The sequence below is a fragment of the Magnolia sinica genome, chromosome 3, assembly GCF_029962835.1.
Source record: "Magnolia sinica isolate HGM2019 chromosome 3, MsV1, whole genome shotgun sequence".
NCBI classification, from domain to species: domain Eukaryota; kingdom Viridiplantae; phylum Streptophyta; class Magnoliopsida; order Magnoliales; family Magnoliaceae; genus Magnolia; species Magnolia sinica.
Window position 1 is genome coordinate 191742 of NC_080575.1, and position 23696 is coordinate 215437.

General features: G+C 39.9%; 1 protein-coding gene across 14 annotated transcripts in view; it reads right to left on the bottom strand.

Moving 5' to 3' along the window:
* Positions 1-23696, bottom strand: part of LOC131239170 (ubiquitin carboxyl-terminal hydrolase 26-like) — a 100621-nt gene that overhangs the window by 32581 nt on the left and 44344 nt on the right. For 8 of the 14 annotated variants that reach the window (XM_058236731.1, XM_058236723.1, XM_058236725.1 and 5 more), the window contains 7 exons: positions 15921-16151; positions 15283-15546; positions 12183-12327; positions 11708-11758; positions 11545-11583; positions 10383-10467; positions 9982-10240 (listed from right to left, as the gene is read on the bottom strand). The exons of 1 other annotated variant lie outside the window; for it this stretch is intronic. In XM_058236731.1, the coding sequence (XP_058092714.1) occupies positions 10391-10467; positions 11545-11583; positions 11708-11758; positions 12183-12327; positions 15283-15546; positions 15921-16151 (807 nt within the window). In that variant the 3' untranslated portion in view covers positions 9982-10240; positions 10383-10390. Of the gene's footprint in view, positions 1-2987; positions 3147-9981; positions 10241-10382; positions 10533-11543; positions 11584-11675; positions 11759-12182; positions 12328-15282; positions 15547-15920; positions 16152-23696 lie in introns of those variants that run through there. 5 more of the 14 variants (XR_009168076.1, XR_009168075.1, XR_009168074.1 and 2 more) reach the window with 5 other exon arrangements.

Consider the following 23696-nt stretch of genomic DNA (forward strand, 5'->3'; position numbering starts at 1 on the left):
TAACACGAATCACACCAACCTCTTCCCCAAGCTTCGTCTTCTCGTCCAATTCTAAATACGAACCGAGATACGCTGCTACAGAAATAAAGAATTCGTCAAACCATAGTTCCAGAGGAATTCCCCAAATTTGAATCTAAACATTCTCCATACCGAATATGGAGACTAACACATCAACCTCACCATTGGACCTCCAGAATGAAGGTGACCAGCCATTAGTAACATTTCAGGGTTGATCCCTGGGCAGACCTTAACCCACAATTCATTATAACCCAGCGGCTTCATGGTGTAGTTCCCTGGCCGGAATCCTATCGTCTCTGAAATCCAATCCTGCACCTGAGACATAGATGCACCTTCTTTGCATATAATAACCATAAAGTCCATGAGGTCCTCCTTCCTCCTGCGGAAGTGAGTCAGATCCACATAGATAGGAACACCCATTTTCAAATAGAAAGGATCGGTCATAGTGGGGAGGGTAGAGGGAAGAGGAGGCGCGACCGGCGACGATGATGGAGAGGTTGGTAGAGGTCGTTGCAGAAGCGCTTCTTTAAAGGACGGAGCCCCTAAAGTAGGAGGAGGTGGAGGTAGGGGTGATGGCGGACGGGGAAGGGGAGGTTTGGAGCGGTATACCTTATAGGGAGCAGGTTTCGGAGGGTGGGGGAGGGAAGGCCCATATTTGGCCCTCTGAACCAGAAGAGGGGATCCTGCGAACTTCACTCCATGTAACATCGTCACTGCTCTTGCTAGTTCAGACTCGACATACGAACCAGAGCAAAACCCCCGTAGGCACCAGTCGACCGGTCTCTCAGCATAACCACATCCATGACAGTGCCTGCTCGGCCAAAAAACCTTCCGATATTCAGGGGAAACCAGCCTTTCGGGTATCCTTTGACGAACAAGGTTGGATAGGTAGCTCGCGTTCTTGCCGCTAACGCCATGGAGACCGGTTTCCAGCGAGAAACCTCCATCCATTCTTCGTCGACCGCAACCTCATCATTTTCGCCCTCCATTCTTCTAGGTAAGTGGATTTGGCGCTTGGGGAATGAGAACGGGTGCTTTTGGAACAAGTTAATTAAAAGTAAATATGGCAACTCTACGGGTGGATGGTGGACAAAAGATTCTTCTTCTTATAGGGCCTCGGCCCTATGGAGGGGTATTCTTTCTATGAAACAAAAGGTCCTTAAAGGCATCGATTTTGTTATTGGTAATGACGATAAAGTTCGCTTCTGGGAAGATACTTGGGTGGGAGAATCTCCCCTCAAAGAGGATTTTCCAAACATTTTTCATATATCCCATAATCAGGCCTCTTCAGTCACTGATTGCTTTTCCTTCATCAGTGGGAAAGTGGTCTGGAACCCAGCATGTAGAAGGAATTTACAGGATTGGGAGGCTGCTGAGTTTGTGGCCCTCCTTAATCGGATCTCCACCAACAAGCCGGATCTTTTGGGAGAAGACAGATAAGTTTGGAGAGCTGAAAAATCTGGTCTGTTTTCGATCAAATCTCTCTACAAAATCCTGGACAGCATTTCCCACCTCAAAGAAGAAATCTCCACAAAGCAGATCTAGCTCTATTCGACCCCTCCAAAGAGACATTTTTTCGGGTGGCTGGTTGGTAAGAAAAAGGTTCTTACGATCGATAATTTGAGGAAAAGAGGCATGATCCTTCTGAATAGCTGCCTTTGCTCCATGGCGAACGAAGAGACGATAGATTATTTATTTATCCATTGCCCCTATATCCAACAAATCTAGCCTCAAATCTTGGGCCCTTTCGGTATCAATTGGTCCTTCCCCGCCTCTACAGATCGGTTGTTAATGGTGTGGCACGGTGTCAGCCTAGGCAAGCAAAGAACCCTATTTGGAGATTAGCCCTCCTGGCTACCTGGTGGGCAGTTTGGGAAGAAAGAAACAGAAGAACTTTCAGAAATGAGTACAAGTCGAGGGAGTCTTTAGTTCGTAGAGCTAAACAAATGATCATAGAATGGACCGTTGACGTAGATTCTCTTAAGGGTTGTAATGTTCTTTTCTTAGGAGTCTAGGCAGTCCGCTTCCTCAGCGGCCCCTCTCCTCTTGTTTGTTTTTCTCTATTTTTAATGAAATCTTCGTAATCCTTCAAAAAAAAAAACCTGTTGCACATAATATGATGCTCCGACAGCATACAAAGCTTGATACGCGGGCACTCAAGAACTGTACAAGTGGTGTATATTAACTCAATTTAAACCAACTAAATTTTTGGATCCTCCTGTATTAAAGTCACAGTCTCAATATCAGATTGGTTGAATAATCATAACCTCTGATTTCTAGACATTTAAATTTTTAACCCATCAATAAAGAGAGAAGAAAGGGAAAACCAATGATGATGGATATTGGCCATCAATCAATGAAGTCCAGAGAGTACATCCAGAAATGGACTTCCCCTTGCCATCCATTTGAAAAATGAATTTCTTATACCCATTGCATCCATTGGATAAGTTCTACATTGCAATTTCACGGGCACATGCGCACATGCGCACATGCACAGACCCGCACAGACCCATAGTTGCACCTGCGCGACTGAGCGCACATGTCCTGATCCACTACAACACGATATGTGGGGCCCACTGTGATGTTTGCATGACAATCGATCAGTCCATCTCAGACCCCACATGTTCTCATTGGAGCCCAAAAATCCGGCCAATCCAGAACTAAGGTGGACCAAAAGGGTAAAAGACCAAAAGGGTAAAATCATTCCTAGAAAGTCGGGGCCGTTTGGATGCCTGTAACTTGTGTAAAATGTACGAAAGTTATAGGTGACATTCTTACAGTTTGTGTTTGGGGGAGAAATGTTACAGGTAACAAAGTCTCAACCTGTAACTTTCTATCAGGTAAGATTCAAGAAATGTAAAAGAGGAATTAGGTGTTTTTCAAGTCACAGGTTACTTTGTTACAGGCAACGGCTATCCATTTCGAATTTGGGAGAGGGTGGTGGAAACGCAGCTGGATTGAAAGTGCACCTACCTGCTCTGACCCAACGTCTCCTTCTCCCTCTCAGCGTCTCCTTCGATCTCTCTCTCTCTCTCTCTCTCTCTCTCTCTCAGCGTCTCCTTCTCCCTCTCTCAGCGTCTCCTTCCCTCTCTCTCTCTCTCTCTCTCTCTCTGGCAAGGTAAGCCCTAACCCTCATTCGTTTTTCTTTTTTATTTTTTTCTTTTTCCCTCTCCTTCATTTTTTACTTTTGCGTGATTGCGGAACGGCGCTGTTTGGCAGGGGCGGTTTCGGATGCCTAACTGCGGGGACCACAGTGATGTACTTTCCTTACATCCACACCGTCCATCCGTATTGAAAGCTCATTTTAGGAAATGATCTAAAAAATGAAGCTTATCCAAATCTCAAGTGGCCACACGATAAAAAACAATCTCAACTAAATTCCTACCGTTAAAAACATCACGGGTCCACTTAAATAGTTATTTGCCATCCAACGGAAGCGGTTTGCCTAGTGAATTACTGACTACGGTAGTAGTCCACCATGATTCATGTATTTTATCCGCTCCGTCCATTCATTTTCCTAGGTAATTTTAGGAATTGAGCCCAAAAATGAAGCATATATCATTTTCAAATGGACCACACCATAGGAAACAATCGACTTGAACTTCTACCATTGAAAATTTCTTAGGGCTACAGAAGTTTTGGATCAAGATTATATTTTTGTTTCCCATTCATCCATGTCTGTATAATCTAATAAACTAGTTGGATGACAAATAAACATTACTTTGGGGCCTATAAAGGTTTCATATGTGGAAATCATTATCCTAATTGTCTTGTGATATGATTCACTTCATCTTTGTATATGCGTCAATTTTGGGCTTAACCCCTTAAATTAGATGGAAAAACAGATGGACGGCATGGATAGACCACATATGTTCAAGGTGGCCTTGACTGAGTTTACTCCGTGCGATAAGAGCATACTGATTAACTCAGTACGCAATCCGATTTACCATCTAACCTATTGGCAAGGAAATCATATCTTTTATCGTACTGAGTAAACTCAGTTGGGCCCATGATGAATGTATATGATTTATCCATGTCGTCCATCCATTTTTCCAGCTTATTTATGGGATTGAGACCAAAATTGAAGCAAATCCAGAGGTCAAGTGGATCATACCATATGAAACAGTGGGAATAATGATTTCCACCATTGAAACCTTGTTAGGCCCCACAGTCATGTTATTTGTCATCCAACATGTTCAAAAGATCATACAAACATGGATGAAGGGAAAAATCAAATATAAGCTTGATCCAAAACTTCTATGGCCCCCAAGAATTTTTCAACGATAGAAGTTCAATTCATATTGTTTCTTGTTGTGTGGTTCATTTGATATTTGGATATTTTTCATTTTTGGGATCAAGATTTAAAATTATATGGTAAATGGATGGATGGATTGGATACAATACATAAATCATGGTGAGCCTTAAGGGCCCGTTTGGCCGGGTGGATTGGAAGGGATTGAATGGTATTAGGGTGGATGGCATGGATTTCAAGGTAATGATGGTGTTGTCAGTGGATTATCTTAAGATCCATGGGCTTGCTATATCCCGGGATTGCTATATCGAGTCTATTTGGCATGTTTGGCCAATCCCGGGATTAAACCTTCCCATCCCTTCCAATCCCTCGAACCAAACACGTTCCAGGCAAACTTGAACGAATTAGGGTGGATTGGATGGGATTTAAAGGTAATGATGATGTTATCAGTGGATTGTCTTAAGATCCATGGGATTGCTATATCCCGAGATCAAATCACCCAGTTTGTTTGGCACGCCCAGCTAATCTTGGGATTTAACTTCCAATCCCTTCCAATACCATCCAATCCCTTCCAATCTGTCCGGCCAAACGGGCCCTAAAGAGTTTACTCAACAAGCAATCCACTTCCGTTGATAAGAGTCGTGACTTCTATAAGATGAACTAACATACATGGTTATATATATGAATGTATATGTATATATATTATATGTATATGTATATATGTATCTATATGTGTACACACACACACACACATATATACATACATACATACATACATATATATATATATATGTATGTATGTTATGTTTGCATATATTTGTTTATGTATCTATGTATATGTATGTGTATGTGTATGTATATGCATATGTATATGTGTGTATGTTTATGCGTGTATATGTACACACACACACATATACATACACATACATATACATATACATATACATGTATATATATATATATATATATATATATATATATATATATATATATATATATATATATACACAGATACACACACACACACACTCACACACATATATACATATACATACACATATACATACACACACACACACACACACACACACACACATATACCTATATACATATACATACTTATACACACACATATACGTATACATATACATATACATATATATACATATATACATACATATATATATATACACAGATACACAAATACATATACATACATATGTACACACACACACACATATACGTGTATATACAACCACATTTACATATATATACATACACACATATACATATATGTAATATACATATAAACATATACACACACATATACATATACATATACATACAAATACATATACATACATATATATGCATATATATATATACACACACATATATACAAATACACCTATACACATATACATATACATACATATACACATATTCATGTACATACACACACACACACATATACGTGTATATACATACACATTTACATATATATACATACACACATATACATATATGTAATATACATATAAACATATACACACACATATACATATACATATACATACAAATACATATACATACATATACATACATATATATACATATATATATATACACACACATATATACAAATACACCTATACACATATACATATACATACATATACACATATTCATGTACATATACACACACACATATACTCGCTTGCGGAGAAACTAAAATCCTCCAGGTATAGCATAAAGCACCTAAGTATATAAGACCCAACATGTATGAAAGATTTTATTCAGACTTATATTATATAATAAAAATAATGTTTCTCACATAACAATTAGTTTAGCTTTAAAATCAGTCCAACTAGTCATCTAAATGGGCTCAATAAAATTACATACTTTTATCCAAACTTTTTTATGTGACAATTCTATTTTTTAACAATTTCATACTCTAAACTTCGGTTTGTGTGAATATAAAACATCTTACCTTTAACTTACATGTTATCCAAACACATAAATTAAGTTACCTGTAAGTTAATTATAACTTACATCCAAACAGGATTACTTGTAACTTTCTTTCATGTGAACTTACTTACAACTTAAAAAACTTACAGGCATCCAAACGCAGCCTTAAATTAATGTGGTGTGGCACATCTGAATTTTGGTCATCCTAATTTTTGGCCACCAAGGTGAGCATAGGGAGTCGCATGTGATGGAAGATTTGCATCTTGGGAGAGGCAGCACTTAGAGTAGGCACAGATGATGGCATTCCAAGAGTGTTGTTAAGTGTTGAATGCTGCCACAACAATCATACATTGAATGTTGTTAAACTAGAAGAAGAAAAAAAAAAAAGAAGCCAGAGTCTTCTCAAAACACTCCGATTATACCAACACCAAACCCTAGAAAAACCAAAATTCATACCAAAAGATATCAAATCACTCGAAAACCCCTATATTTCGAACCAAAAACCTACGCAAATACAAATTTCCACAATTAACTCTAATTCCACCAAAGTCAAACCCTATCGCATATTTTTTACAAATCAGAGGTGAATTGCATACCTTCCGATGTGAAATCTGAAAAACAAAAACCTCTAAAATGAATAGCCAATAGAAACGGAATCCCGTTGGAAATGGAGATCGAGTTTTGGGGTTTATGGAATCCAAAAATGAGAGCCAGAGAGTGGGAAATGGAATTCGAATGAGGGTTTTAGAAATGAAATCCCTCTTCCAAAATACCATTTGCATTCAATTCCGCATAATGTGCATTTTACATCATTGAAATAATATAATATGGTATCAGCCGAGCATTTAAGGGCCCACCTAATAGACGTTTAAGATTTTCTTCTATAGAAAAAGTATAAATATTAACCATCTACTGGTGGACCCACTATTTGGATTGTCTAGATAACCCTAAATCATTTTCACAAGTGATATGAACACATCATCACCATCTTACATTATATCCACAACTAATAACTAACTCTCTAGTTTATGTGGAGGATGGGTTTACATTATATCCATGATGTACGTGTTTTATCCACCTGCTTCATTAATTTGTGGATTATCATTGCTGTCGTAGGTTTCTATAAGGGCCCACTATACTATCTTTTATATGTTAACGAAACTATTTATTAAGTGAGCCCAAAGGGGATGCCCTAAGATAAGATGTATATGATCATTTAGTGGGTCAAATCATATAAACAATAGACAACAATATGAAATTCTCCAAATTCAGGTAGTGGGTGCAATGTGGTTGTATTGGCCTGAGTTTTGGAGCGTCCAATTATGATGATAAGGCAAACTTTGGATGCCATATTCAAACTACAATAATCCAATTAAAGCTGGGAAGAATCTGACCCGATCCGACAGATCCAATCTGATCCAATCCGAACTAAAGGCCGGGATCAGGTCAGATCGAGTAGGCCCACTGAGTTATGATCGTACATCGAGACAAGTTCGAATTAGTGGCCAATCCGAACCGATCCGATTCGGGATCTGATCCGATTGGATCTGATCCTATCCGATCCGGTCGGGTACTTATATAAGATATTTTTACTTTTTTATTTCCCTCACCCGAATGAAGCCCTAATCCCTTCTCTTTCTCTACTAGAACGAGCGGCGCCGCACCCACCCATCTCGATCCGACCACTTAGCAGCCCGGCACCCATCTATATCGTTCATCTTCCTCTATTGATCAGATAGGTTCCATTTTAATTTTATTTATTTATTTATTTTTGTACATTTTCAAGTGGTGGCCCGCCCTGGCTTGCTGGTGGACCACACGAGGTGTTGGCTCAGCTACAGCGTCCTGCCCTGGCTCTCCTCCTCTCTCCCTCTTTCTCTCTCAATTTCCCTCATCTCCTTCTTTCTTTCTCTCGATTTCGCTAACACAAGAGTTTCCGGCTCGGCTTGATTCAGCCCAGTCTAAATCGACCGGACAGACTCAACTCTATCCAACTCGGTTCGATTTCCCTGACTGAGTCGGACTCGGTTCGGGTCAGGCCAGCAAGGATTTGGATCGGATCGAGTCAGCCCTGCTGGACTCGATCCTGGATCAGATCAAGTTTAGGTCAGGTTCTTGAAAAAATCAAATTGAGTCAAGTTGGACCCAATCTGGTCCGACTCGATGCACACCTCTAGGTCCAATGCATGAAGCCGTAACATATTTTACTAAAAACTTTTGCATGGACAAAAATACCCTTGATATGGGTTCATATGTATCCTCACATGACCTCTTGTACTCATCAAATGGATGGCTCATAATCTGTCTGTTTGTGTTATACATTAACACATACCTGATAAATGTAAAAGAATGAATTTTGAGACAGCAGATCCAAACAGTGCGACCCAGCTGACTGAAGGATTAGATCTTGCACACGAGGTCATAATGGCAAATTGTGCTTGAAAGGAGGCACCCCCCGTGCATGTCCTGATCCAGGGATACAGAATACATGATCTCCATCAGAAGGTTCCACGGTGTACGCACCGTGTCAGGCTACTCGTCTGGTGATACACGGTTTTAGTAAAACAAATTGACAGGGAACTTTTTGGCCATCCATTCATTTCTAACATCGCGACCCATCAGATAAATGATCCATTTTCACTGATGCATGTCATGTGGGCCCATGTGGTTGTTTTCAATGATCCATTCATTCCTACCATGTGGACCCATGTGAAGACGTATGTGTGCAGTGGCTGCCTTGCGCACGCCTTGGTGAGGCAGAGATACACCTTCCAATGACTAAAATTGTTTACATAGTGGGAGCCATGCCACATGAATGAGACCAGAGAAATCTCATGGACAGACCTGATCATCCAATCAGACCCCAGTGATTGGTTGGCATTTCGTTAGAGGATACATGGATAAAGGTCGAACACAGATACCAACTTGATCCAAAACTGAAGTTTTAACAGGTATGTGCTTAATTCCCACTGTTTCCTATGTTGGTGGTACACTAGAGCTCTGGATCTGCCTTATTTTTAGGCTCATACCCTAAAATGGGCTGGCGGAACAGTTGGAAGGCATGGGTAAGGTACATACTTCACGGTGGGCCCCACAGTTTTTGCGTCCACAATGTTTTGTGACTCGGTTATAGAGCCTTATATGCTACCTGCATGGTTTTGGGGTATGTGCCATAGTTACAATGGATAGTTATTATTAACTTTTTACAGTAAATTACAATAGTAATTTAAAAACCAAACAGCCCCCAAGGGGCTCTACTCAATGTGCAATGCTGGCAATTATGAGCTTCCCATAAATTGGGCATTTCTTACATTATCATATGATGATCCAAACCGTACCTGTTGTGACAGTGGATGCTCCATGACAAAAAATTGCTAATCAGATAACCTTAAATGCTCGGTGGTCCATGACTGCGGAAAGGAACATTGATAGACATCCCTTTATTTGTGCAGTGTACCAAGACCAAAGAGTTTGTCAATCAAATGAGCATTACTAGTTAACTGAGGACAAAATCAGAATGATCTGAGAATAAACAGCTCAGTGTACCACACCCACCCGAACACAGTTAGGCCAAACATTTTGAAAAGGCCAGTGACTCTTGCCCTTGCCATTCTCAGAACCAAGGTTCATCACGACTTGGCTCAAAATTTCACCGAACCAAATGGGCAACCGACTTGCATGTCAAATCAGTGAGTTTATATAATACGGTGCACAATGCACAGTGGAGAGCAGAGCAAAGGCTCTTGACATGAAACAGCAAATGAGATTTTCTCCTTATCTTGTTTGTTTTTTTTTTTTTTCCAGTTGGTGGTAAGGCCACATAATGTAACTTGAGCCAGAACTGTCATTTTTCCTGCCCTCTTTTCATCATTTGCCTTCAAAAACATGAAGCCAGTGGCAAACAAAATTCGACAGGGCAGAAGAAACTGCTAAAAAAAACAACATTTCAACCAACTGATCAACATGGTACCAACATCCTGAAAGTCACGCCATGATAGTCACCTGCAGTGGAAAAAAACACAAGTTGAGATGATCTCCCCTAAAAAAAAGTATTTGATGCTTTCATCTTTTTCTGTTGTTTGGAAGGAACTTGTCGCATAATGGTGTGACCATAGATTTGAAATGGGTTTGCTCATGCACTTACAAGCTTTCTCAATTATACACGGCCCAACGAATATCAAGCATTGCCAAAAAAATGTGTCCAAGAATAGGATCCACTGCCAATATCCCTGAATGTCACACGTGAGTCAGACGCCAAGTAAGTTGCCATTCTGTATCTTAACTGTGAGCAGATCATGCATATGACGTATCAAACTCAGCAGAATCCAGAAAATCTCAATAATATATGATATAGAAAATGTATAAATAAAGAATGGTCCCAGATCTCAATGGACAGTGAGTTACCACCCTAACCCAAACATTCCCAGCTGAAGATTGTCTGGTTGAGAAATAGGATGGTCCAATCATCAGGCAGACCACATGTCTACATTGATCCAGACATTCTGCAAGCCCGATTTGAATTCTTCATTGTTTTCATACTGGGCACCCATTTCAGTATCCAACCAGTCTGATTTTTGCGCATGCCTATCGTCATCATGGGCCCACCTTTTGGATGGTTTTCATGTCATACACACTGGACACATAACACGTTGCTGGGGATGCAAGGGGAACTTATCATCCACCACAAAGAACACAGAGTTGTATGTTTTCATTCGTCTAAATGACAGGGAAAAAACATAAAAATATAATACTGTAGACGAGAAAACAGACAGCTGAAACATCTTCTCACTCAAATGGATGTTAAGGAAATTCTTCCGTAGTATGGAGTCTCTTCATTGCACAAGTACTAGAAATAAAATAGGCTTTCTACATATGCATAGTCCAAAGCAACCTGCGACAGAAACGGGAGGAGACACTATTGAACTGTACTCAAAGTGAGTTTTCTTCATGATATGGTGCACGGTACCCATCAAATTGAGGGTAGTTCGTAAGAGGTGTAACTACTTACACATATCTTCCTACCCCTCTCAGTTAGCTGACTAGACTTGCAACAGCAAATTGAAATACCCAACATAAGATCAAAGAAAACCTTTTATCGATATGACCACAGATCCTAGTAGGTGCTTCTGAGAACTGGGTGTGCAGCCAACTGACCCAAACATAAAACTCCAAAGGAATTTCAAGAATTTAACCAAATCATGCCAATGCCATATCAATAAAAACCAAGATAATCTAATAAAACAGCGGAAAATGTAGAAAGCCAAAATATGAACAGAGAGGAGTGGGAGAAAAGAATTGCATCTCACCTCGGCATGTCACCTTGAAGCACTGACACCTTTTAGATCCTGCATCAATGACACGGTTTTAGATTACAAGCCTGCTCTCTACCATAAACAAAAAGGAAAACACAGAGAAAGATGGATCTACTTAAAACGACCTGACAAAAGATGTCTGATGTCAAAAGAGTACCCCGAAACCCTTCCTCAGCTTGCCAAGACTCCTTTGGGTCTGAAAGCTCATCTGAAGAAGAAGAAGAAGAAGATGAAGAAGAGCCATCAAGGATCTAGTCATTTAGCTACAGATAATGTCAATATTTTAAAATTTTAGAATACCAAAAAGGAGAAACTTCTCACGATACACTTAAACGTAGAGCTAAGTAATTCAATGCCCTGATTGCAGTTTGTGGAAAAGATAAGGTTGTTTTAGTTATGCAAAGTCAATATAAAAAGGTGAGGGCATTTTTATCTGCTCAATAATTTTCCGACGCTTTTCTTCTCTGGAAAACACATTCCAAAATCATTATCCTGTCCAGCATGGTGTCATAACCAACCCATGTAAATCTCAATTCTCAAATGGGAGTTAACACCGAGTAGTCTGCATCCTAATATAAGAATTGGTCAGGATCTTCCCAAGTAGGTTGGATAGTGTAGTCATGCTTAATTACCAGCTATATCACGATTTTCATATATCTCTGTGTCTGTGACCCAGAGGACATCTCCGGGAAAGATATTCCTGTCAGCCAAAGTAGAAGATTCATCAGCTTCAATTTCCCTGGAGCCTTTGTGAAGCTTCTGGTTCTCTTTAACAACCTGTAAGATACTTCACCATCAGTAAAAAGGTAGCATAGAGAGGTCAATTTATCCATCTTAAGCCTACAAGGAAAATGATCCATCATTAACTACAAAAGGAACAGGGCTACTTGATGTTCAATGGAAAATATGTAATAAGAACATTGAAAAGTGTTTAGAGGAAAACTTCAAGAGCTGAAATAAAAGTTCACAACCAAGTTAAATATTACAATGTGCCAATGAGCCTAACGCAGACTCCATTAGGCTTCTAGCCATTGCTAACATTTTCCTAAGGATAGCAGTTGCCCATGAATCTTTCATATGCTTCAAAGAAAATAGCTTTAGTCGTGCAATAAAAGTCATCTGAAGACAGTGGGGGTTATCAGATGTTCCCCATCCAAACTCGATAACACCATAAAGTATTGTTTGCAAGAGAATTCACTATTGGAGATCCACTTCCAAATCCTTCGATCCACCAAATTTCTAGCGATATAAACCTTGTGTAACCTCATGAGTAGACATACTTCATAGTCATTTCCTCTTATTTTTTGGGATAACAATGTTTCACACTATTTTCCCCTGTTACCTCTCTTCTATCCTTCATCCACATTTCCTTTCAGATCACCACCCTATAAATGCAAAGAAGACACCAACCACCAATTCTATAACTAAATATCTCAAACTCAAATTCTTATCACCCTCCCCAACCCTAAATCTCACACATTCCTTAGGTAAGCCCCACCTTTTTGCAGTAATTGCCTAAGAAAAAATTTCTTCCACATGCGGGATCTCCAAAACCACCCTATCCCCACACACAAGATCCTCCCTCCCATTTTGAATATCTGTTTCTAGTCATTTTCCTCCAAAGACTATTATGCTTATGCCCAAAGTGCCACAACTACTAGGAGAGGAGCCCGATACCAACCAACTTTCCCCTTTTCTTTTTTGATTTCTTTTTCTTTTTTCTTTTTCTTTTTTTTTAATTTCTAGACATAGTCCCATTTTGGTATTGACGACTTATCCCCCTTGCAATAAGAAATTTCTTGTGGTACTTACTGCTAGCGAACATGAAAATTTCAATGAGGAGAAAAGATAAACTAGGTTGATAAGCAAAACTCCTCCAAGAAAGAGACTTTTCCAAAATGCCATCTCAAAATTTTCAAAATCACATCCCATGCCAATGAAGAGTGTGGATTTTCATTGTGAGGAGACTACAAAATACATTATAGAGTCAATAGACAATTTATCATAGTTGCCAAAATACTACTATTTACAATTTGAGTCAAATCTTAAGCAAAATGATTTGAATCCCACCTTGAATCCCTTTCTAGATGAATCCTACAATTTATGATGCAAATCCAGATTAGGATTCAAATCATAATTGTTCTCTTCCATTTTTAGCTTTGCTTGGCTTTCATTTTACGTTTTTAAATTTGGGGGCTTTAAGATCATTCAAAAGAACCTTTCAAAAAAAAAAGATCATTCAAAAGAGGTCAATTATTTTAATTTGTTCTTTATGAGATTAAATGATAAATATTCTCTTCAATGTTAACTGATGGTGCAATTTCTCATGATTTCTTACTTCTTAATTGGTCGAAACACCAAATTGATGTCCGACTTATCCAGAATGTGTTATAGACAGTGGCGATCATGTTGACCTATATGTATTGTGGTAATGATGGTTAGAAATCAAATCTTTTTTTGTTAGTCTACAAAACTAAACACTGCTTTTCTAATGCAATTATATGGTCACGATACGTAAAAAGAACAAAAACTATTGAAGGATTCTTGTACAATTTTTAAGGTAAATTTCTCAAACAACAAAAAATAAAGGAAAGACGAAAATTCTCTGACACTATCATAATGTGGTACTACTTGGTGCATATTGATGGGAAATGGATTATTAATGAGTTTTTTTTTTTTCCTTAATTATTTATATTTTTACAGATTTTTTTTCCCAATTTTCAAAGAAAATCATAAAAAGTCTTATGATTTAATATATGGTATATGATTCAACCCTCATTGCGATTCGGTCACGATTTTGACAACATTGTTTATTTACTTTGCATAAAAGAAGGGAGGCTCTGCATTTGTTCCAATTGCCACTTCTCCAAGGTTCCCAATAGACCAAAACATGTGAACAATTTTTATAGACAAATGTATTGTATGAAGCATCCATTCAAATTACCTAGACGGTTCTCCAAGAAGGTCCAAAATAGTCTTCATTAGTGTAGACCAAGCACACAACAAGAGCAGCCAAAAATAAATGATCAAATTTAGATAAGCAGCTTTGTATTTCCCAACTGTTTAGGGGAAGCCAGGAACCTGTTGGTCTCATATTTCTTCCCCCTCCAATCAAGCTTTCTAAACATCGATGCTCATGCTTCTTTCCCCTCTAATCAAGCTTTATGTCCATCAGTGAATGATGGTTCGAGGAGAGACCAACAAAGGTATCTACTCAATAAACTTGCAAGCCAACTGTTGTGAGCATAAGATACGTTTGGAGAATGGTGGGTGAGAATTATGATTAACAAGAGTAGGAGCTCTCCATTTTCCTAGTTTATCACTTCTTCCCAAATGCTCGAAGCAGTAACTGAAACCACAAGCTTACTTAACAGTACTTGAATACATCAAAATTGATAAATCAATGCTTCTCCCTCCCTCCCTTTCATTGATCAGAACAAACATTGTCAACAATGAATACTAATAAAAGGGATTAAATGCCCAAAGAAGAGTCTATGACTATAAATTTTACTTCAAATGTGGACAAAACTGACAGAATATATATATATATATATATATATATATATATATATATATATATATATATATATATATATATATATATATATATATAAACAAAAAACAAAAAAAGAAACACCTAAATAAGAACCGGCAATCAGAAATACATGAGTAATGAAATTTCACAAAGCAACTCCAAAATAAAAAATCCTGAACATGAAAAAAACATCATACCCCAAATGATTCCCATATCATCATCTTCAACTGATAAATTGATGTGGAACCAGAAACCTTCAAATCGACTGAGCTAGAGGATGAGTTTCTCCGAGAGCGCTTGGAAGTACGACGATCTGCCTCGAATGTGGTTCCAGAAGCTTCTAAAACTGATCTTGGAGCTTCCTTACCATGAACAAGAAATACACGTATATCTTCATCTTGGTAATTAAGCTTCTGCATCAACTCATGGCTTTCTCTTTCCCCAATACAATCTTCACATATCTATTCACATAATGGCGAGATTGTTAAGTGAATATCAAGCAACGAAAAACAGGCAGTTGAATTGAGAGGCATTTTTGAGTTGCTGACAATAATCATAACTAAGATATATATATATATATATATATATATATAGAGAGAGAGAGAGAGAGAGAGAGAGAGAGAGAGAGAGGCAAGTAGAACGGAATGTAACTTTCAAAATCTACGTCGATGAAACCTTGCCATTTCTAGAACAACTCCGTCATAATAGCCAAAGCTCTGATGATTTACATAATTCAAGGTGGTTTCTTTTTCTTTTTAGGAGGGCCAACAATTTTCTTGTTACATTCCCTTTCCAAATGCAATGAAAATCAAATCAGACATTAATTGACTGTTACCTCTGCAAAAGTCCTAATGATAGGTTTACCCTCAAGCTCACCATTCACCCCATCATTAGAAGGATCCAAGTGTGCCTCTGAAATAGGCACCTCTTCACAAGACCCAACTAATTTATTTGCCTTGAAGCTGGTGATATCAATTTCAGCGACTATGGCTTTCTCTTCGGGAACTCCCCACTCCTCGCAGAAGAACTTCCAATCACTCTCTGTTATGAGTGTTAAACCATCTGTCTGAAATTTAAACAAGAAAAATGACTTGATATCAGAAACTTTAGAATGGATTATTTAATATGTAAATTAATACAATAAGAATATCAGTTTTAGAATTATGGCAAACAAATTAAATGCTAAGATCTGAAGTTTTTTCCACATGGAATGTGCACCCAATCATTGTGTCTAAGGTCTTTTCTTAATTTTTTTTTTTTTTTAAAAAAACATTGATAAGACAGTGAGCATAAAAGAAATACCTGAATCAGTATCATATAAATCATGGTGACAGCTAAAAATCATTAAAATGCAATTTGAAAGATATGATACAAACATACATTGGAGGCAATATGAATTTCTACAATCTGTGGAACTGCTAAACAATAATTTGGATAGAGGAGTTGCCCCACCTTTTAGTGCTTGGGTGCATCTCAGTGGCTTCAAGATGATGCAAACCAAAAAGGGAGAAAAGAGACATTGAAAATTGGGTAAGTATTCCTTTTCAAGAAAAAATCAGTGCAACATTTTGTTTTGCAATTTCTGTGATGATGCAGGAGGTACTGCGAATTTCTGTAATTCAATTTGAACGACCACCTCAACAGAGTAATTTCCAGCAATCTGAATGGCCACCTGACCTTATCTCCACACCTTTGGGGCCAAAAGTCATTGTCATTCCAGTCGGACATGAGGGGATGTGTCAGATGCTCCCCATTTTTTGGTGTGGAAGTGATGGTCTGGGCTCTGATTGGAACTTTGGTTGGTAGGAAGCCTTTCCGCTGTCTGCAAAAAGGTTTAGGGGAGGAGCCGGACGCCGGATACCCAGCTATTTGGAGAGTTGAATGAGTGGATTCTGAGGTTTTATGTGTTTGGGGAAGGAACTTTGCCAAACTGAATGGCTAGCAACTAGGCTACAAAGATGAAGAAGGTCGCAGTAAATATCAGAATAGTTCCCTTCTCTGGTTCGGTTGCTAGATTTGATCTCCAATGGTTTGTTCGCAATGTCACGCATCTGTTTGAGGAGTTTGGGAAAATCATCAAGAAAGCAATAACACAAAAAAAAAAAGAGATGATGGCAAATCTTTGGAGATTTTTGTACGTGAGAATCCTGTACTTGGACAAGGTGCAGGCGGCAGTTAGTGTGCTTGCAGAGGTGGGAATCTAGGAAATCGGAGCCATGGAGAGACAGACTGATGGAAAAACAAGGGTTGTGGTGAAAGATTAATTGGGATCAATCCAGATGCACCTTGTAAAGGCCTTGTCTTGTTGGGAAGGTTGATTTAAATAGATTGTTATTGGAAGAGATTTGAAGATGGGCATCAAAATGCTGAATAACTCAAATTACAGTGCAAATTAAAAACTAGACTGGGGTTCAGTTATGTTTATGCTGCCTTTGGAGGGGGAAGCAAACGGGATTCTAGAAGAGTTTTGGGAAAACCCATATGGGCCATTAACAAGCATATTCTGATAGAGCAAAGACATTGATTCTTCAGGGAGTGGGCTGTGCTTTCAAATCTGGGGGTTCCCCTCCACACTTGGGATGTGGAAATGTTCTCAGCCCAAGGATTGTGTATCGGCTCTGAAATGGAGGTTGAACCAGAATCGATCAAAGATTTGTGGGGAGGATGTGAATTCTCCTTCACAGCATTATAAATTCCAGAATCATTGACATGTTGATGGTTGAGGGAAGAACTTTGGTGATGATCCATGAAGGGAAACGATCCAATCGACTGGTGGATACCATAAAGAACCTGGATGCTCCTGTCAGTGATGTTGCCAGAAATAATGGTAGAAAACAGAAGCTAAATGTGAAGCAAGAGAAGAGATGGGAAGTAGGACTGTTGCGGAAGAAGGAACACTTTCAATGGTAGGCCATGGAACCGACAAAAGACACGTGTACAATTGGGTGGATGAAAATCCTTCACTGCCTGCATTCTTTCAAATACACACCGAGTGACAGAACTTGCATTTGAAATAGGATATTATGTGATGCAGATGCACGTCGAGAACTTACAAAAGCTGGTGGCACATGTCAACACCAGGTTAGCAACAATAATCTTTACGGGATGTCATCCCCGGACGTCTTGGCAGGGTTAATTACTGCGGGTAGGGGACCTCCCATATGAATGCTTGGGATGTCCCCTATCCACAGGTGGACAGAGGATCTCACCTATTTTCTTTGATTATTGGCAATAGGTACAGCTTCCATCCACATGCAGATGGTTCTGAGGTGTGAGCTAAGAGAACATACCCGATGCAAGCCCCATGCAACCACTGCATCATGTCCCTGTGAAAATGCAGAAGCATTTGGGAGACTCCCTAGTTAACATGTTTTTTATGTTATGTATATTATGGAATGCATGCACATGCAAGTAGGGGTGCACATCGAACTGGTAGAACCGTGGAACCGGACCGGAACAGATCAAACGGTCCGATTTGGTCCGTTTCTAGAGTGCACCGGTTCCGGTTCCCGTTCAAAAAATCAAATAACCGTTGGACACGGTTCGGTTCCGGTTTAGGGTTATGTATAACAGAACTGAACCGTGGATCCGAACCAAGAACCAACCCAAGAATCAAACTTATGTTTAAAACCAAAAAAAAAAAAAAAACAAAAAACAAAAACAAAAAAAAAAAAAACCCGTAAATCTACCCAACCTAACCCTATTGGTCTGCGTGCGGCTGCGCAGGCCCACTACTCTCTCTCTCTCTCTCTCTCTCTCTCTCTCTCTCTCTCTCTCTCTCTCCATTGTTTCCTGTGGTGCAGTCCCTAGAAGGACGGTGGATATAAATGCATCTCTACAAAATGGGCCCTAGTAAGGTTTCAACATGTGGTCGTTCATCACCACTGTTTTCTACGGTGGGGCCTACTTCTACTTTATTTGTGGGTATCCACTCACGTCCAGGTATATGTGACCAAATCAACAAGTGAGTGTGCCAAAATGTGGGCCCTAGCAATTCATATCAATTGGGCTATATTTTAAAAAGCCCATAACCGTGGAACCGATCTAGAACTGAACCGGTTTTCACGGTTCAATTCTAGGGTGCTAACGGTCCGGTTCTAGTTCCGAAATTCCTAGAACCGTATGGAATGGTTTAGTTCCGGTTTCACCCTAGAACCGGACCAAACTGACCCATGTGCACCCCTACATGCAAGACATTTCTCTAGCATGGGAGAAGGCAAGCATCCATAATTGATCACCCATAAACAGTTCCTCTTGGCAATATCTGCAATGCATGCAAGGGTTGATCCCGCAATGATGATTGTAACTGATATTAGTTTGGCTCGATTGCAGGCCACACCCACATGCAGGGCTTGCATCTATGCTATCCGACAATAGACAACAAACTTCGAGGCTCATCCACATGCAAGCAGTTTCACATGGCCCTTGCGAAAAAAATCCCTTGAAGTACAATCATTGTACCTACTGCAACTAGGTCGCAACTGCTGCCTCCACCCACATGCACGTCCTTATGGCAGGGGATGTCAAGGGAACTAGTCTGACAATTGGCCTTGTAGGTCCTCCTGCCTTCCCCTATCAAATTACAATGGTATTTGCTACCGTTGATATGTTAAGCATGTGAAATGTGACTTTGAATGGGTAGAATGGCATAGTAGCATTGTCTAAATGTAGCCTTGATCAAGGAGACGATTTCAGTTCTGAAATACGGTAAACGAGATAACACCATTGGGTGACTCCACATGACGTTCCGTCATGCATCTGTAGTATCAAGCAAATCTCGTTGGCTACAAGCACACATCTGAACTTATTTTGGTATCCATCTCTGGTCTGTATTCTACTGTTCGAGTGATTAGTTTTTGTACTTTGGATGTGTGTAGAGCTGGGCACGAACCAACTCGACTTGCCTAACTCAACTCGTTCGGACCCGACTCGACTCGACTCAAATGGGTGAGTCAGTCCGAACCGAGTAGGCTTCGCCCAATTCGAACTCAAACCGAGTCGAGTTCGAGTTACCCAGTAACTCGACCCGTCAGACACGACTCGACTCAGATTGTCGGGTAAGGTGGGTGGGGGGGCATGTGTGTGTGTGTGTGTAATCCTAATTCTCAATCCTTTCTACCCCACCCGCCATATGCCCCAATTCGAAAAAATCCAACCCCTTCCCGTTCGACACCCATCACCCATCCCGTCTCGTCCGACAAGTGGCTGCAACCCTCTGGCCTCTCTCTCTCTCTCTCTCTCTCTCTCTCTCTCTCCATCCGGCAGGCGGCAACCAGCGGCCCATCAAGTGCGTCTGTCTGATTTTTTTTAAGTTTTTTTTTTTAATGTTAAGGGGATGGACCACACACAGGAAATGGTGGAGATGGAAGCGGGTTGCATACTGAGTAAACTCTGTGAGGTCCACCATGATTTATGTATTTTATCCCCTCCGTCCATCCATTTTATCTCCAAAATTGAAGCATATCCAATGCTCAAGTGGACCACACACATGAACTGGTGGAGATAATAATGTCAGCCGTTGAAACCAGTTCATAGGGCTATCAATGGGCCGGGGCAATGACCCGATCCGAATCGGTGCCAACTCGATCAACTCGGTATGTTTGACCAGCTCGGACTGGGTTCGGATCAGCTCAGCCCAGACCTAGACTCGAATCGAGTCAAGCATGTTGGACTCAGTACCGAGTCGGATCGAGTTCGGGTTAGACCTAACTCGGTCTAACTCGACTCGATGCCCACGTCTAGATGTGTGGCAATACATCCCCCCATTTTGCTTGACTTTTGTGTGACACTTTTGATTGTAAGTTGTCATGACTGCAATGGTCTAAAGTGCATCAGACCAACATGGTCATAGAAAGGAATGAGAGCAAGCGCATTCTAGGTATGTCAGAAACTGAACTTCTAGGTGTTATTATCATCGGTGGTGTTTTTCAAAGGCTTTCCTTTGTTTCATTAGTTTGGAATTTGGGAGTTGTTTATTTTGCTGTCTGTGGTCTTTTGAATGTTTGAATGCAATCTTGTGCGAATTGTTATACACACTCACTAATGATCACTAATCACGGCAAGTTTGGCTCTATGTTGTGGAAGTTTAGACGGGGGGATCATTGGCCAGAGTGGTCAAGAGCAGTGCTTTAGGTAACGACAATATCGACCAATTTATCCCGCGATATATCTTGTATCCCACTTATGCAATATGAAATGCACAAGTAATGGAATATATACTATGCGTTCGATCTAGTGACGATTCGATTTTCGATCCTTTTTTTTTCAGTAAATCATATTAAATCAGTGTCAAATTGTTACAAATCCATAATTTTTCATAAAAAATTATAGATTAGGAGCTTCGATTTCGAGATTTGGAGAAGGGTCGAGTTGCAAAAAATTGGAAAAAATAAAAAAATTCCCAATTTCTCACAAATCAATTGCAATCTTTATGTCCAAACATAAAATCAGACATGTATGTATCCTGATCTGGTGATTCTTCTTTTGCTTTTGAATGTATTGCTTGTGTTTCCACACGTCTTCTTACATTTATAAATTATATGAATAGACTTTGAATATACTTGCATCAATTCAATTAGAAAGCACAAAGATCAGGACCCCATACAAAGAAAACCTATTATGTGCACTTTGTTTTTTGTAATGTTTTGATTTATAAATGTGTATCCTTGAATTTTATTTTTTTTTAACAATCATTGAGTTTCATTGAAAAATTCGACCAATTTCCCAATGTTTCCGCATGTTTCCAACAACAGCGATACATTATGTGAAACAACCGATATATCCCATGCGATAACCAATACGGATCCGTATCCCAAGGGTGTGATACATAATGCAATATCGATATTTCAAACACTGGTTGAGAGACCAAAAACGAAGACCCCATTACTATATTAGCATTGGTTGCACATGGGCCCTGTACATGGACTTTTTGAACATACAATGCCACACCTTCTTACCCATTCCATAACAGTCTGCAAATGGATTTGGAGATTGGGGACGGAAAGGGGCAGATTCTGGAATATTGTTATTAAGCATAAATACGGGGAATCCTTAGGTGGCTGCTGGACTAAACAGTCTTCCACTTATAGGGCTTCTGCTATTTGGAAGGACATTAAAACCAAAAAAGTGGTCCTAAGCGGCATCTGCTTCGAACTTAGTGACAGGGCAAACATTCGGTTTTGGGAAGACAATTGGGTGGGGGATGGTACCCTCAAAGTCAGATTTCCTCACATTTTCTCTCTAGCCCCTGTCAAATCTGTTTTGGTGAAGGACTGTTACGAGATAATGGGCAATAGTGTTGCGTGGAATATTGCATGCAGGCGTAATCTCCAAGACTGGGAGATTAACGAATTCGCTAAGTTGCTGGAATGTATCTCTTTGATCTTCCTATCCACTTCGTCTTCTGACAGGTTGGTTTGGGCCCATTGTAAGTCAGGCAGATTCTCGGTTTCCTCTCTGTATTCTCTGATCTCTTCTCCTATAACTCAACATCAGGCCAGAGGGGTGGGTTTTCTTTGGAAATATGCAGTTCCTCCCAGAGTTACGGTCTATGGCTGGTTAGTGGGGCACAGGAAAATCCTGACAATAGACAATCTTCAAAAAAGAGGGATGCCTATTCCTAATATCTGCTTGTGCTGTATGCATCACGAGGAGTCAGTGGATCACCTGCTTCTCCATTGTTCTTTTATCTCCCGGATTTGGGCTGAATTCTTAGGCTGTTTTAACATCAGTTTCTGCTTCCCCGAAAAGGTAGACCTCCTCTTGCAAGCGTGGCACGGGGTCATCATCGGCAAAGTTAAAACCAAGATTTGGAGGATGTCCTTGCTTGCTATTTGGTGGCTCATTTGGGAGGATCGTGACAGTAGATGTTTCAGAGATGAAGCCCATACCGCTCAAATCGTTGCTTCTAAGGTCAAGAAGACCCTCATTGAGTGGGCTTCTCAGGTTGATGTGCTGATGGGCGCTGATTTGCGGTTTCTTGGGTCCTGAGTTTGGTTGATCTGCTATCTCAGCGGATCTTCCTCCTCAGCTCGTTTTGTTTTGTTTTGGCTTTCTGTTTTGTTGCTTTGTTTTCTTTCTGTTTTCCTTTCTTTTGTTTTCCTTCTCTCAGTTAATGCATTTTCAGTTCATCTTTCAAAAAAAAAAAAAAAACAGTCTGCAGTGCAATCGGAAAGTATGAGTCTTAAAAATCGCCGTTTGATCTTTGTGATCTACGGAGAGCTATGTGTGCCTATATGTATATTTCATGTGTAAAGTCTGTTTTCCAATTCTATGTTGCACCCACATGCAGATGGCACAGTCCATGGGACTCGTGTTTGATAACCTATACCAGATCATTGAACATTTCGATCTTTCAAACTGTGAAACAGTTCCCTGGTCACAAGTATCTCTGCACATGTGTTTGTTCGGGTCTTCAGGCAAACTTAGATGATCTTCACATTCAAACACCTCATAGGAAGCATGAGGGTGTGTACATCTCTTACCAGCTTTTGATTTGACAGTTTTTTTGTGCCGGATTACCTCTTCCTCCCAAATGCCTGATCAGTCAAGTCGGTAGAAAGCTCTGCAATTTACATCTTTACCCAAGCACATACATTAGTTAGTCAAAATA